The 15,399-nt window shown below is 32.9% G+C and overlaps 1 protein-coding gene across 1 annotated transcript in view; it reads left to right on the forward strand.

The window, feature by feature from the left end:
- Positions 1 to 12,466, forward strand: part of LOC149784293 (putative peptidyl-tRNA hydrolase 2) — a 31,495-nt gene extending 19,029 nt beyond the window's left edge. The window contains exon 6 of the mRNA XM_089932308.1: positions 6,995 to 12,466. Coding sequence (XP_089788434.1) covers positions 6,995 to 7,081 — 87 coding nt within the window. The 3' untranslated portion in view covers positions 7,082 to 12,466. The remainder of the gene's footprint in view (positions 1 to 6,994) is intronic.
- Positions 12,467 to 15,399: the final 2,933 nt, after the last annotated feature.

Here is a 15,399-nt window from a genome sequence, read left to right on the forward strand (position 1 = left end):
CACATGAGCTTTGTAATAAAAATCAAAGGCCCTTATAAACATATGATGAATCTTTTCACATGAGCTTGTTAAATAAATCAAACCCCATTACACAAACATATAGAAACATGATTTACACACGATCTTTATGGCATAGAATTCAATGCCCCTTACTGAAACATCATGTTTATTTACACATGAGCTTTGTGTTATAGAAATCAAAGCCCCATATAGAAACATGATGTTTATTTACAAATGATCTTTGTTATATAAATCAAAGCCCCTTACTGAAACACGATTTTTATTTACACATGAGCTTTGAGTTACTAAAATGAAAACATTTACAAGGAAGACAAGGAGTGAAACAATCAGGACTTATTGAAGTAGCTTTAATCTTCAGTTTGAATGGCAATTTTGTTTTTTAAAAAATATGTAAAGCTTGTGTGAATTTAGTTTGACTGCATTTAAAGTAGGCAAAAGGTAATGAAGTAATGCCAAAACCTCTTGCGTATTAGGGTATAATAGATTTGGATCGCTGGTTGTCATGTGGTGATTGGATACCTATGTCCATGTCCTAGTTATCTGAATATAATATTGATGCTCATTTAGATAGAGTTCTCAATGGTGGGTCCTTTATTTCTCCGAACAGTGGTGGGTCCTTTATTTCTCTGTACAGTGGTGGATCCTTGTTTTTCCATCAGTGGTAGGTCCTTTATTTCTCCATACAGTGGTGGGTTCTATATTTTTCTGTTCACGTTCTCTTCCTCAGTATGATTTTAACCTTTTTCCACACTAGCTTTTGGAATTTGAGTTGATTTCTTTTATTGCGTATGGAAAAAAAGATGCAATTCAGTTGCTTAGTTATGAAAGGTATGCAGTGAATTAATATTGTTTAATAAGTTGCTTATATTACAGTGACATATCATTACTATTGAATAAACCTCTTGAAAAAGAAGTAATAAGTTACCATGATATCCATTGAGTGATAATTTACTATGATATCTACTGAGTGATAAGTTACCATGATATCCATTGAGTGATAATTTACTATGATATCTACTGAGTGATAAGTTACCATGATATCCATTGAGTGATAATTTACTATGATATCTACTGAGTGATAAGTTACCATGATATCCATTGAGTGATAAGTTGCCATGATATCCATTGAGTGATAATTTACTATGATATCTACTGAGTGATAAGTTACCATGATATCCATTGAGTGATAATTTACTATGATATCTACTGAGTGATAAGTTACCATGATATCCATTGAGTGATAATTTACTATGATATCTACTGAGTGATAAGTTACCATGATATCCATTGAGTGATAATTTACTATGATATCTACTGAGTGATAAGTTACCATGATATCCATTGAGTGATAATTTACTATGATATCTACTGAGTGATAAGTTACCATGATATCCATTGAGTGATAAGTTACCATGATATCCATTGAGTGATAATTTACTATGATATCTACTGAGTGATAAGTTACCATGATATCCATTGAGTGATAATTTACTATGATATCTACTGAGTGATAAGTTACCATGATATCCATTGAGTGATAATTTACTATGATATCTACTGAGTGATAAGTTACCATGATATCCATTTTGTGATAATTTACTATGATATCTACTGAGTGATAAGTTACCATGATATCCATTGAGTGATAATTTACTATGATATCTACTGAGTGATAAGTTACCATGATATCCATTGAGTGATAATTTACTATGATATCTACTGAGTGATAAGTTACCATGATATCCATTGAGTGATAAGTTACCATGATATCCATTGAGTGATAATTTACTATGATATCTACTGAGTGATAAGTTACCATGATATCCATTGAGTGATAATTTACTATGATATCTACTGAGTGATAAGTTACCATGATATCCATTGAGTGATAATTTACTATGATATCTACTGAGTGATAAGTTACCATGATATCCATTGAGTGATAATTTACTATGATATCTACTGAGTGATAAGTTACCATGATATCCATTGAGTGATAATTTACTATGATATCTACTGAGTGATAAGTTACCATGATATCCATTGAGGTAATAATTTCACTTATTTTCAGTGATAACAGTCTTAAGGAGGCAGGGATAGCTCAATTCACAAAGCTGTTGTTTCATATAAATTAGCTACTTGCTTCGCTACCAAATCTTTCTTGTCATACTTCATAATGATTGCTATGAGGTGAATTCAAATCTTTATTGAAATAAATACCCTATGTATATTGCCCGTGCATTTAATTGCATTGGTTTTTCTTGGAAATCGTCTAATTAATTGATGTAGCAGATTACTTTGACATTGATATCTCGTCTTATTACTCTTTGAATGAAAGATATGAAACTGTCATTATTACATTTAAAGGGGTATTGTTTCAATGAAACCCACTGAGTAAATAAGCAAAGTGAGTGAGTGAACAAGTGAGTGAGTCACACAAAAGAAATGGTTTTGGTTTTAGTAAATAAACTTGTAAAACAAACATACACCACTCCCTCGATAACTCATGCCCTGATAACTTGTGAACTCGCTTATAAAGCAGGGTCAGGCATGGATCCCATTTTTTTAACCCGAAAATACCCCAAATATTGATCCCTATTTGTTGAACTTGAAGAAAATCACGATCAAAATTGGTAACGGGAACTATGATGTATGGTTCGTTTTTTTGTCGAAACCGGTAGATAGGACCTAGAAATTTTAATCAACACTATGAAATATCAAACTTAAAAATAGGTCATACAGTGTTTTACATTTTCTTTCCAAACAACATTCCTAATAGACCGAAATTGACATTATGTAAGGAAATTTTGATCATGGAAAATGTCACTTACACTGAGTGGAGGCAGTACTTAATAAAAAAAATACAAATTAACTAATTTTTTTGTCAATTGAAATCTGTGTTCTAGTTTTATCTTTTAGTTCCTTTTAAGTGTAATTGTCATAAATGCAATGTGTCTTCTTGTAATTAGGCGTAAAATGCGTCACTCTACCTTAACAGCTATGTCCGCTAGCATTTCTTTGAGAACCTAATTAAGTGCATACTGTGTTTTGATAACTGACTTGCAGAAGTATTTGTTGTATAGTTGCACTGAATTAAAAGCTGGCCTTCTTTGTATTATCATGTTAATTACGTCTTTTGAACAATGAAAAAAGAGTTGAAGTAAAAGAAAAGTTAAAAGGCATGAAAATCCTATTAACTTAATATTTAGCTTCGGTTGTACGTCGGGTTAAACTCACTTCATGTAATCAATCAAACAGTTATAAATGTTATTGTGTATGTAACATAAACTACCTTAAATTAACCAACTTTTTCATAACTGTCATCAAAGATAACAAGGCAGCCAAGTGAAATGAATACTTCGTAAAATAAATAGCTTGATTTCACAGATACAGACCATTGTGGACAAGTGAGTTTCAGAGAATTCTTGAACCAGTACTTAGAGATATCCTCAGGGATGATAATTAGAGATATCCTCAGGGATGATAAGAAATTTAATTTTTACTTTCAATGATTTTACGACATCAATATCGTACTAATTGAACAAAAAACAAAAAATGAGTTTCAACACAGACCTGTTATGAAATAAATGTCACTTGGTTTTGTAAAAAAAGAATCTTGTTTGGTGGTGTATCAACAGTTAGTCTAGTTCCCTGCTTGTGGCCTCCCGATTTGGCAGGATACTATTAAACACCACTACGGGAACCAAACTCATCAAAAAGAAAAAAAGCAGTGACGTAATACAGATTTTTTGCGTACATGTGATGGTTGTTCTAACCAGTTGGAACTATCTTTCATATGTTGGATATTTTGAAAATAAATGTTGTTTAAGCAGAATAACAAACAGCTTTATTAGAAAAAGCTCGTTATTAAAAATTATCAGCAATGTGGTTGTAAAATGAGGAATCAGTCATTAAACAGCGCAGTTCCCTAACACATCTTCCCCCACCCACCCCGGTTTTCGTGATGTTAAAGCGATATTTTTTTAATTTTTTTAGGTCCCTTGGTAATTTGTGCCTCACTTACAGTGCGATATATCTGTGTGGACCCAGTTGTGCGCGAGTTATCGAGGGAGCGGTGTATATTGATAGAATGATGTTAGCAGTTGAGTAGTAATTTTAACCTGTAACCATGTGATAAGAATGTTAGGTTTAATTTTAATTATACATAAAAGTTAATATTTTTATTCTTTCACATGTAAAAAAAATTAAATAGAGACAAACAGTCACACATACAATTATATTTTTAGGAAGGATATACAACATATCAGTTGTTTGTTTTAATTGGCCGCTCCGGTGGCCTGGGGATTAGAACATCCACCTTGGATGCGGGAGGTCATGAGTTTGATCCCCGGCCAAGTCATACCAAAGACTTACAAAAAGTGTACTAACAGCTGCCTCGCTTGGTGCTCAGCATTAAGAGGTTAGTGTTTGGACTGGTTGGTCTGGTGTCAGGATAATGTGACTGGGTGGGACATAATGCAATATGTCTGTGGCATGAAGCCCCACTGTTAGACATCACTATAAACTGCCACACTGCAGACATCATAGCGATATGACTGAATTTTTTTTAAAGCTATGTTAAAAATCCAACTCACACACAGAGTATTTTTAATTAACGTTTTATACAATTGTATGTATTGCCTTGGTATTAAAGTCATTAGGATACAATGTATTAAGGCCATTAGGAATCCAGTAACTTTCTTTTATGAGTCTATTCATGTCTCCAGTCACAATATCTATTGGCATGAAAGAAAAATCGAGTGATTATTTGTATTAAAATGTATTGAAATATTAGAAAACTGAGGATCTCTAATTTTTTTTTATATGAAAGCGATGATGATTCATTCTCTAAAAAACTTGTTAAGTGTTTGTCCAACATATTGCATGTTACATTTTGTACAGGTTATCAAATAAATCACATCAGTTGATACACAGTTAGTGTCATAACATAGAGAAAATATTTCTTTTGTACTGGCGCTGCTAAAATAAGTACTTTCTCTTATATTTGTACATTGAGAGCACTGGTCTCTGTTACATTTAGATGACGAAAATAATCTTTTTTAATTTCCTGTCTGTTTAGTTCTAAATAAACGTTTTGCAATTTCTTGGGTCTTCGATAAGCAAAAATTGGTTTATTTTTCTAAAGTGTTTTTATGCTGTTTCTGTTTGATAAATTTAGGTGCACAGAATTATTGGCTTTTGTGTTGGTTTTTTATCCTAATTATATTTCACATGCAAAGCTTAAAGGAACTGAAGTACACATTTTTTCATCTCACATTATTCATATAAAGAACATATGAAAAAAGTCATCAACCATTCATGTGTTGAAGAGTATAAAATCTTGAAAAAAATGTTTCAACAAATACTGCTTTCATTATCTGCATTGTTATTTCATGGAGAAAAAAATGCTTACTGTGAATGTTGGCTTATATTGCCATAAGGCTTTTAGAATAAATGCTTTGTCAGTCGAGTGAGTGAAGTGTCAACAGATGGCATTAAAATAATTATCTTCACATAGAAATAATGCATTTTATATTAATTCCTAAAAGTTCAATAAAATATAAAAACTAAAATCAATTTTTCAGTCCATTGCGTGGCAGTCTAAACACTTTTGACCCTCATCCACAGAAATTTAGCATTCTTCATGAAAAATCATCTGTAGATATGAAAAGCAATTCTCATAATGAGAAACAAAAATATAATTCATTTTTCATTCTGAATCAGGAGATGTGCTTAACCATGATTTAAATTTTCTTTAGGATAGAATTATTATGTGTAAAATTAATTTAGAACACTTGCAAATAATGTTTCTTAAAAAATGTATTCAGTAATTTTTACACAGTGACTTCATCAACTTAATTTAAACCCAGTACCTTAAAATTTTTCTGGTAGTTCTTTTTTCTTCTAAGTAATTATCTTGATGTGTATCACCTGTCAGATAGAGAAGTATCATCAGTCAGCCTTATAATTAAAGGGAATGACAAGGATAAGGATGAACAAACATACACACTTGCAGATAAGTGGTTAAGTAAATGAATGAATGAATGAATGAATGAATGAATGAATGAATGAATGAATGAATGAATACTAAAGAAGAAGATAAATAAACGACCATTACAAGAATATGGTTTTGAGAAAGAAATTAAATCATACTAGTTCTGTTCACAAAATGATGATTCTATTTGGCAATTGGATATTTTAACTATAATGAAACCAGGAATTAAATTACAGTTTCAAGGGGTACCTTATGAGAATGGGGTTTTTCTTTAATGTTCTTTTTACACCAAGCAACAAAATACATTTTCTTTTTACCCTGTTCCTCATAATCATTTAGCATAGCAAACAAACCACAAATTTCCTGAAATAAGAGGATTTAAAGACCATAAACAAGCCTTGATTATTCTGTACCGTGTTGATACAAATGATTTTTGTGTTATCTCTGTATGTTCTTTGTACACATTGAAATGAACTGAACAGAGCGACACAGTTTTAAAAAAATTCAGTTGCTTATGGCATAGTTGATACGTTTGCCCTCTCAAATTCTTGCATCATTTCATAGACCCAGAACATGTTCACAGATAATGTGAACTCCTTTTGTGAGAAAATCTTAAAGTTTTGTAAGAACAAACCTGCTGGAAACTCATTTATTTACTAACCTGTGTTATTACAAATGTATGTTACCTGCAAATTTGTGATAATATTAATTTATGTGAGTCTTATAGAATGTGCAGATTTCAGCCAGACTTAAACTGATAAAAAAATACCAGTCTTGCAGCTTTAATATAACCTGTATAACTTGATTGATGTTTCCTTTTATTATAGTATACATTTCACATTAAAGCATCTGTACCCATTGCATTGGCAACTAACCATTGGTGACTGAGTCAGGTACATGCCCTTAAATTACAAAATGTTTGATATTTTAATTATTTTTTTATGTTAGTTTTATTTTTACCTTATTTTCTACTTTCAGATTGCAGCTGGATCCATAACGGTGCTAGGAATCATGGGGAAGGTTGCAGAAGTTGACAGTATAACAGGAAAATTGAAACTCCTGTGAAACTTTTTCTCTTTTTCTGGACCGAATTATGTATAATTTTATCAAATGTCCTTTTGCCACCATGGCAGTTCATGAATTTTTATTTATTTATTGAGTTTTCACATATTAAGCCTAACAATCTCACAGAAGTTTATCATCGATAAACCTTTTCATTTTATACTTGTTGTTTAGCTTAGGCAAATGAAAAATGTTCAATGAATTGTTGGCTGGTCACTTGTTTGTCATGCATGGTATTTTGTCCATTTGTTGGTCAATACTAACTTGTAAACATACTAGAGCAATCATTTCTGATAGATTGCAGTCAGATATGGCATGTGAGCTTATATCAAGACCCTACATGAATTCAGTTATGAGGAACATCAATACATATTAATGAAGTGATCTTGAACCTAAAGCAGATTTGCTTTGTAAGCTTGTGTTATTAAGCTCTCACATGAGTTAGATTATGTACAACAGCCACATATATTAATGAGGTAAACTTGTATCTGATTGGCTGAACTTTTGAAAACTATTGGCCATATTTCTGATCAGATTTGGTTCATGTGCTTATATTGTCAGGTCAAGACTTTGAATGAGTTTAATTTTGAGTGACATCCTTGCATATTAATAAGGCAATCATGCTTCTGATTGGCTGAGCTTTGAACATGCTAGAGGTATATTTTTTATCAGATTTGGTACGCAGGCTTATATCATCAAGATCTTTGATAATTGTGATCATGAGCAAGATCAATGCATACGAATGAGGATACTGCTTGATGATTGGTCATCAATCTATGCTTGAATCACTGAGCCACCGTTTCTGCTTTGGCGGGGATCTCAGTGGTTTCTCTGTAATGACACCAGGTGTGTGGACTGAGGTGGGATATAGACAGACCCAGTAATCCATGCTGACTACACACGTTGACTCTCCTTATAATGTTAAGTAAGTGTATGCACTTATGAGCACTTCCTGAATGATGAATTAATGGCCTATTCCCCGGGGGTGGTGGAATCCAGTGGAGATTGCTGGTTGTACAAATGACTTGTGCCTTGTATCCATGTATATATATATATATATATATATATATATATATATATATATATATATATATATATATATATATATATTAAAAACTGGCTTGAGAGACCACCTGTCTTGAGAGACCAGATTCTCCATGTAAAGATGTATGGGTTATATTGTTTTATGTCCTGTCATGAGAGACCATTATGTTTTGCAGAAGGGATGGTCATTCAAGACATGTTCCACTGTAGTATGAGAAAGAAGATAAGTTACACCAACATTTTATTTAATAACAGTGTTACAGCTATGTACTCCATCCATTTCTTAGCTCTCTACAAATGCATTGCATGTATGAATTTGTGTTGACTGCCAAGGTGAACAATGTCAGGCCAACTTGGATCTCTTGTTTAGGACTGAATTGGAAATATTTATCTCTTCTAATGTACATATATTGTATTAATTATGCTAATAGCTCAAGATGAAGTTGACCTTCTTGTCAATACTAGCAACTTAGCATTTGCTTTTCAGCTGTTATAATTTGCATGGTCTTTTATTGAAAAACTTAGATGTAACATGATAAATTTTGAATAAGATAGTTTATATCATTTTGAAAAAATTACTCTTGTTTGCACACCTGATAACTTAGTCTAATTGCTTGTTATGGATAAGTTTACAATATTGAACAGTATGTTTTGGTTGGTATTGTGCATATTAGGACATCACTGTTTCAATGTATGTGTTATAAATTCATCAATATTTTCAGTGCATATTATTGTATCACTGGGATCTAAAGTTTTAAGTAGCCTGACTAGCACAGTGATGAGTGGATATCCACCATGTTTTCTGCATTGTGATCTTGCATGTTGAGAACACATCATGTGATGCATATGTCAGTCACATATCAAATTTTAAACCACTTCCTTTAGGAATTGTAGCACATCCAGCCTTGAATGACCATGTTAACACTTAAAATAGGTACCGTAGGAAAAAGGGAAGAGAAACAAATTGTGGGTCCACTAGGGTATATTATACCAGGCACACTGAGTATTTAATGTATGAAAGTTCATCATTTTAAAAGAAATTTTTTAATATATACTCGCTTATAATTGGATCCAGGTTTAAGCACCATAGACCCAGATCTGCCATCGCATAATGAGCCAGCAAACATGGGTGTATGCAGTTTGTTTGTTTTAGTCAGTAGAACAAAAAAGGTTATTCCTGGTCTGTTTTTGCACTTCCTGTCAGCAGATATGGGTCTCAGTTGATTTGCAGTTGGACCCAACATATAAGCTAATATATACAGTACATTCTGTTCCATGCTTAAACATCCATCAAAAATGGTAGTAATAAATAGTTTCAATTACGTACCTTTGTTCATTCTGTGTCATAAATGTCATCATGTCCATATTTAACCTGGTTAATATTAGGATAAGAATATTTTTGTTTTGTTTCTGTTTGTTTTAATTGCACTTTTAGCACATTATTGGCTTAGTCGTACCGAGGAAATGCGAGCTTTGTGTCTTTCTGCACAGTCCTGTGTATCAAACCCGTAACTTTTGGATTATGAATCCATTCCTCTACCAAATGATCTACTGCAGCTCTCTAGGATAAAATAAATGAAATATCTAAGTGTGTTAAGTTTGTACCATCTTCTTTCCATGCAGATATTGCAAATAGTCTCTGAAGAAGTTTATGTAAAACCAGAAGTTCTAGATGTCATAAATTTTATTAAAATTAAGTCAGATTTTTTTTTGTTTTCTTTTTTATGTTTCATTATTCACTTTATCAAATAATGTTAGAAAATGTTCTAAAAGATGCGTTTCAAATGTCAAAAAAGATAAAAGTACATATATGTTATATTAGTTTGGCCAGATTTGTTATAACATCTCAAAAAAGATAAAAGTACATATATGTTATATTAGTTTGGCCAGATTTTTTATAACCATTTCTAAAGGTGTCACAAGCAGAATCTATATGAAAGTAATTGGAGCCTAACTTAACTTTAGGAAAAATTCAGGTAATTTAAGCCAGCCTAGCCTCATCTATAATTCAAGTAATTAAACTTGCCTAACTGTGTACAATTCAGTTAATTGAAACCTGCCTAACTGCATGTAATTCAAGTTATTTAAACCTGCCTAATACCATCGATTGTTAATAAAAATCTTCACAGAACCTGAGTGCCATTTGAGCTTAATTTTAGTTTTCTTGGTGGGGAATAGCACTATTTCTCTTTGCCATCACACCATAATCAGTCGGACAGGGTGGGTAAACATAACTATGTGTTTGTTATCCCACCGTTTTCAGTTGGACTGTTTGGAGTAAATATACCTGTGTGTTTGACATCACACCATAATCAATTGGACAGGGTGGGCTACACATGCCAGTGTTTGACACCACAGGGACAGGGTGAGGTAAAAAGAAAACATACCTGTGCGATTCATTTAAATCATGACACAGTAATACAAAGATGTTCAAAGCAAAAAATAGTGTGTAATATCTAATTTTTAATTTCTTCAACTATTTGAGAAATGTACTTGTAGATCTTGTTATTAAATATTGTCATGTTCCTGCGAATAAACCCATAAAAATGTAACTCATTCTTTGGCTTCGTAATCCGTTTAGAAACTGTCAGAATTTTCCCAGCTTAGATGTCTTCGTCATTGAAAATTTGATATTATATGCATCACCATGTCAGATCATCATTGTGCATAATTATCATCATGCCAATAAAAAAAATTAACAAACTATTGTGTCATTAGAGTGAGAAACTGCAAATAAGACTCGAAACAGTTCAACATCATTGATGCAACATGCTGAAACTTAAAATGTGTTTTATCAAGTTTTTATTAAACAAATGCCACATGTCTGTAACATTAATTTAAATAGTTCAGGAATTAAGGTGAATAAAACACTTGATATCTATCAGCCAGGTCATTGTAATGAAAATTATCATCAGCCTTTCCCTTGTGTTTTCATCCGTCAGCACAGTGAGGCCTATATTGTGGAAATTGTCATCAGAATCCTCCTTTGTTTACATTGATCAACACAGTCAGTCTGTTGCAGTGGACATTGTCATTGTTCTCCATGGGTTTACATCCATCAATACAGTCAGGCCATTGTGATGGAAATTGTCATCGGCCTTCCCGATATGTTTACATCCATCAACACACCATTGTAATGGAAATTGTCATCAGTGTTTCCCCTGTGTTTACATCCATCAACACAGGCAGGCCTTTATAATGGTAATTATCATCAGTCTTCCCTGTTTATTTATATACATCAACACATTTAGGTCTTTATAATGGAAATTGTCATCAGTCTTCCCCCTGTGTTTATATACATCAACACATTCTGGTCTTTATAATGGAAATTGTCATCAGTCTTCTTCCTGTGTTTATATACATCAACGCATTTAGGTCTTTATAATGGAAATTGTCATCAGTCTTCCCCCTGTGTTTATATACAACAACACATTCTGATCTTTAAAATGGAAAATGTCATCAGTCTTCCCCCCTGTGTTTATATACATCAACACATTCTGGCCTTTAAAATGGAAAATGTCATGTCTTCCCCCCTGTGTTTATATACATCAACACATTCTGATCTTTAAAATGGAAAATGTCATCAGTCTTCCCCCCATGTTCATATACATCAACACATTCTGGCCTTTAAAATGGAAAATGTCATGTCTTCCTCCCTGTGTTCATATACATCAACACAGTCGGGGTATTGTAGTGGACACTGTCATCAGCCTTCCTGTGCTTATATCCATTGATACACTATTGCAATGTAAATTGTAAACAGCCTTCCGCCTATGTTTTTATCTATCAACATAGTCAAGCCATTGATGTCAATGGACCTTGCCCCCATTGTTTACATCAATGGTGTTATTATGCATCAGGTCTCTTTTGGTTTATATTTTTCAGTGCCTTGTCATTTAAATTTTTACCTGAATACAGTTTAATTTCAACATTGATACTCATACTCTAATTGGCCTGCATGCTCTCTGAATTTATTTGCTTTTCCTTTACCCCCAAATAGATGAGAATGGCTTGAGTCAAAATAGATTCTGTATAAGGTCTGTATTCAGAATAATATATCTATTATATTATCAATTCTATCTTTTAGTTTCTGTAAAAGTTTTGTTTACCACATTAACGTGCCATTAGATTATAATCAGATTAATATTTTATTGTAAGTTTGTATAATTTTAACTTTATTCAGCTCTGTTTTTTATTTGACAGTTTGAAAATTCATATGTATCTTTTTTAGTGGTATCCTTTGCAATTGATTTGTAGCAGAAACATTATCTAATGATTAAATAATTTTATTGTTAGATATATTTCATGCATTTCATTTGTTATTAAAGTTAAGTATTGAACATATTTATGTTGTCATTGTCTTTTTTTCTTCAAAAGACAATTTGTCAGTATAAAATCATTTTCTCATTATAAATATGGGGCCTGGGCTGGCTGTGTGGTATAAGTCAGTTGCCTTTAAAGATCACTCACACATCTGTCCTCTATCTGTCTGAGATTAAGTCTTAGCTTGTCCAACGTGGGTATGTGAGAAAGCCTGCCATTAACTTTCTCTGGTTAGTTGTTCTTGGAGTTTTCCTGGATTCTTCCTCCACCAAAAATATTAGCTGTTATGTTATAGAAAATGTGGTTAAATCCCACAAAATGAAACAATCTTTACAAAAACAAAATTACTGTTATGACAAATTTAGTCAAATACTCTGAGCATTCATTGGTAAAAAGTATGTAATGCAAATATAAAATTTTAGATTTTTTTTATGGACTACATTTTGCTGGTTGGATTATAATATAAATTTGAATGTTTTAACAACAAGCCAATCCTAATCTATAAAGGGCCATTTTAAAATTTGTTATTGTTTGCTTGTTCAGTAAAAAGCCATACAGAATATGTACAATTTCAAACTCAATTTGTTTTATAAATGTTTTTTTCTTCTCTTCACATTCATTCCACCTTGGATATTTCTGCAAGACAGAATTATACCTTAAATGTAAGACATCAAAGTAATTTACAGATAGTCATACATTTTCAAAGCCAGAAATTGTTCTGCAAAGACAAAACAGCAACCAATTTGAAACATCTTGCTTATTTCTTTGTAGAATTAACTGTATGTTGGACCAAGAAGGAACAAATGAATAAAGTAGTTTCATGCATTCACAACTTGTTGGTCAGTCCATGTTTTGTAAATAGATGAGGTGGTCTGAATGGCAGATGAGGTATGATCTGTAGGATTACCCTTTAAGTTGCAAATGGCATAATCAAATTTATGTAGAGTAGTCGTCTCTCTTTATAAGGCAAACCTTTCTGCAGCAGGAAAGAAGCCTTACATGAAAGGCGGCCTTTCTATCGATGATACAGTTAAATGCTTTAAATATAAAGCAAGAAAGACAACTCAAGTAGAAATATATAATATCCTATGCAAAAGTTATGGTATTTAATAAATGTGATAGCTATGAGTTTTTGTCATTTAAAATAATTGCAAATAGTCATTATGTTTTCACAGCTGTCTAAGTACTGATATTTGAATTCAAATCATCTGTCACTGGTGGGACATTTGAGAAATGATTCTTAAGAATTCTTAAGCATGACATATTATTCAATTGTTTCTTTTTTCTTTCATGGAAATATCTTGATAAATTTTATCACTGTTAAACTATTTTGTAGCTTTTATATGAAATGTCCACAAAGGCCATGTGCTGGTCATGTCATGAACTGGTTATTGTCTGGTACCTTTCAAATAAGTTTAATATTCTGTGCAAGTGAAGCCAAGAAAACTGTCACACCCTTTTATTTTGAAGTTGTTGTTGTTGTGGTTGTTGTTGTTGTTGTTGTTGTGGGGTTTAACGCCATTTTTCAGCACGCGATAGGCTATACATGGCGGCCAGTATTAATGGTGGAGGAAGAACCCGGTAAAACCCCGGAAAGAACCACCGACCCACGAGAAGCTACTGGCAAGCTTTCTCACATACCCACATTGGCTGAATCCGAGACTCGAACCCACGCAGACAGAGGTGAGATGGCAGTGATCCGTAACGAATAGCGCTTTAGACCACTCGGCCACTCGGGGCCCCTTTATTTTGAAGTAAACCCACAATTGCACAATGATTTGAACTCAACACCTCTGTGCCCTAAGCTGTTAGATTTCGTCATTTGGATAATTATATGTGGTAATAATACAGCATCAGTATAGCTTAAAAGAAAAAGTGAGAAAATATTTATATCAGTAAATTCTTCATCAACCGATGAGTTTGTCTCAGAAGGGGCAAATTGGACATTTTCTGCGCTGTCATATTGGCCACATAAACAGGAATGCCATTTAGGAAGGTCGATTTATGAATATAAGACCACAGATGGGAAAGGGTACTGACTGTAAACAACAAGAGTCTGATCATCACAAGGGTGACCACGTTACCATAATGGATTTTAGTTTTGTGTACAGTGGAGAAAACAAATTCCTCTGAGCTACATAAGAAAATATGCTAAGTATGAAGAATCTGAATTTTAGCTGCATAGAAATGTCTGAATCATAGTTGTATGTATAAAGGTTTCCAGGTGTTTTGAATCATAAGTATCTGCATCCATTTTAGTGACCATCAGATGTTTTGAGTCATTGGTGTCTGGAACCATTATTAGGGCCATCAGATGTTTTGAATCATAAGTGTCTGCATTCATTATAATCATAATAATAATAATAATAATAATGAGGACTTTGTATAGCGCCTAATCTTTAGAAGCTTTAAGCGCTTTACAACATTAGACAACACCTATAAGATAAAAAACATATATAATGATAAGATTACAAAAACAAACACCATGAAATTAGAAAACACAAAAAACATGCTGAAAATATTTAAGGTAGGAAACATTATTAGGTCTTTGAGATTGTTCTTGCAGTCGAAATAAGTGAATTTTATGAGCACTCTTGAATGGGATCACTGTGTCTTTGTGTCTAAGTTTAGTGGGCAATTCATTCCAAGTTGCTGTGTCCTGGTATGCAAAAGAACGCTGTCCATATTTGTTTCCATAGTGGGAGTAATGAGTATACGATTATCAGAAGGGGAGCGTAAGTATCTTGCTGATGTGTATACATGGGTGAGGTCATATAGGTATGTTAGACTGGAGTCCATCAGTGAAACGTAGCACAGAGAACAAATTTTGTGTTTGATTCTGGATCAAATGGATAGCCAGTGTAGGGTACAGAGCAGCGGGGAGGTGTGCTCTGATCGTGGTACTCTAAGTATGATCCGAGCAGCCGTGTTTTGAATTTTATGAAGTTTCTGGA

The sequence above is a fragment of the Sinohyriopsis cumingii genome, chromosome 14, assembly GCF_028554795.1.
Source record: "Sinohyriopsis cumingii isolate HCF-2022 chromosome 14, ASM2855479v2, whole genome shotgun sequence".
In the NCBI taxonomy this organism is placed as follows: domain Eukaryota; kingdom Metazoa; phylum Mollusca; class Bivalvia; order Unionida; family Unionidae; genus Sinohyriopsis; species Sinohyriopsis cumingii.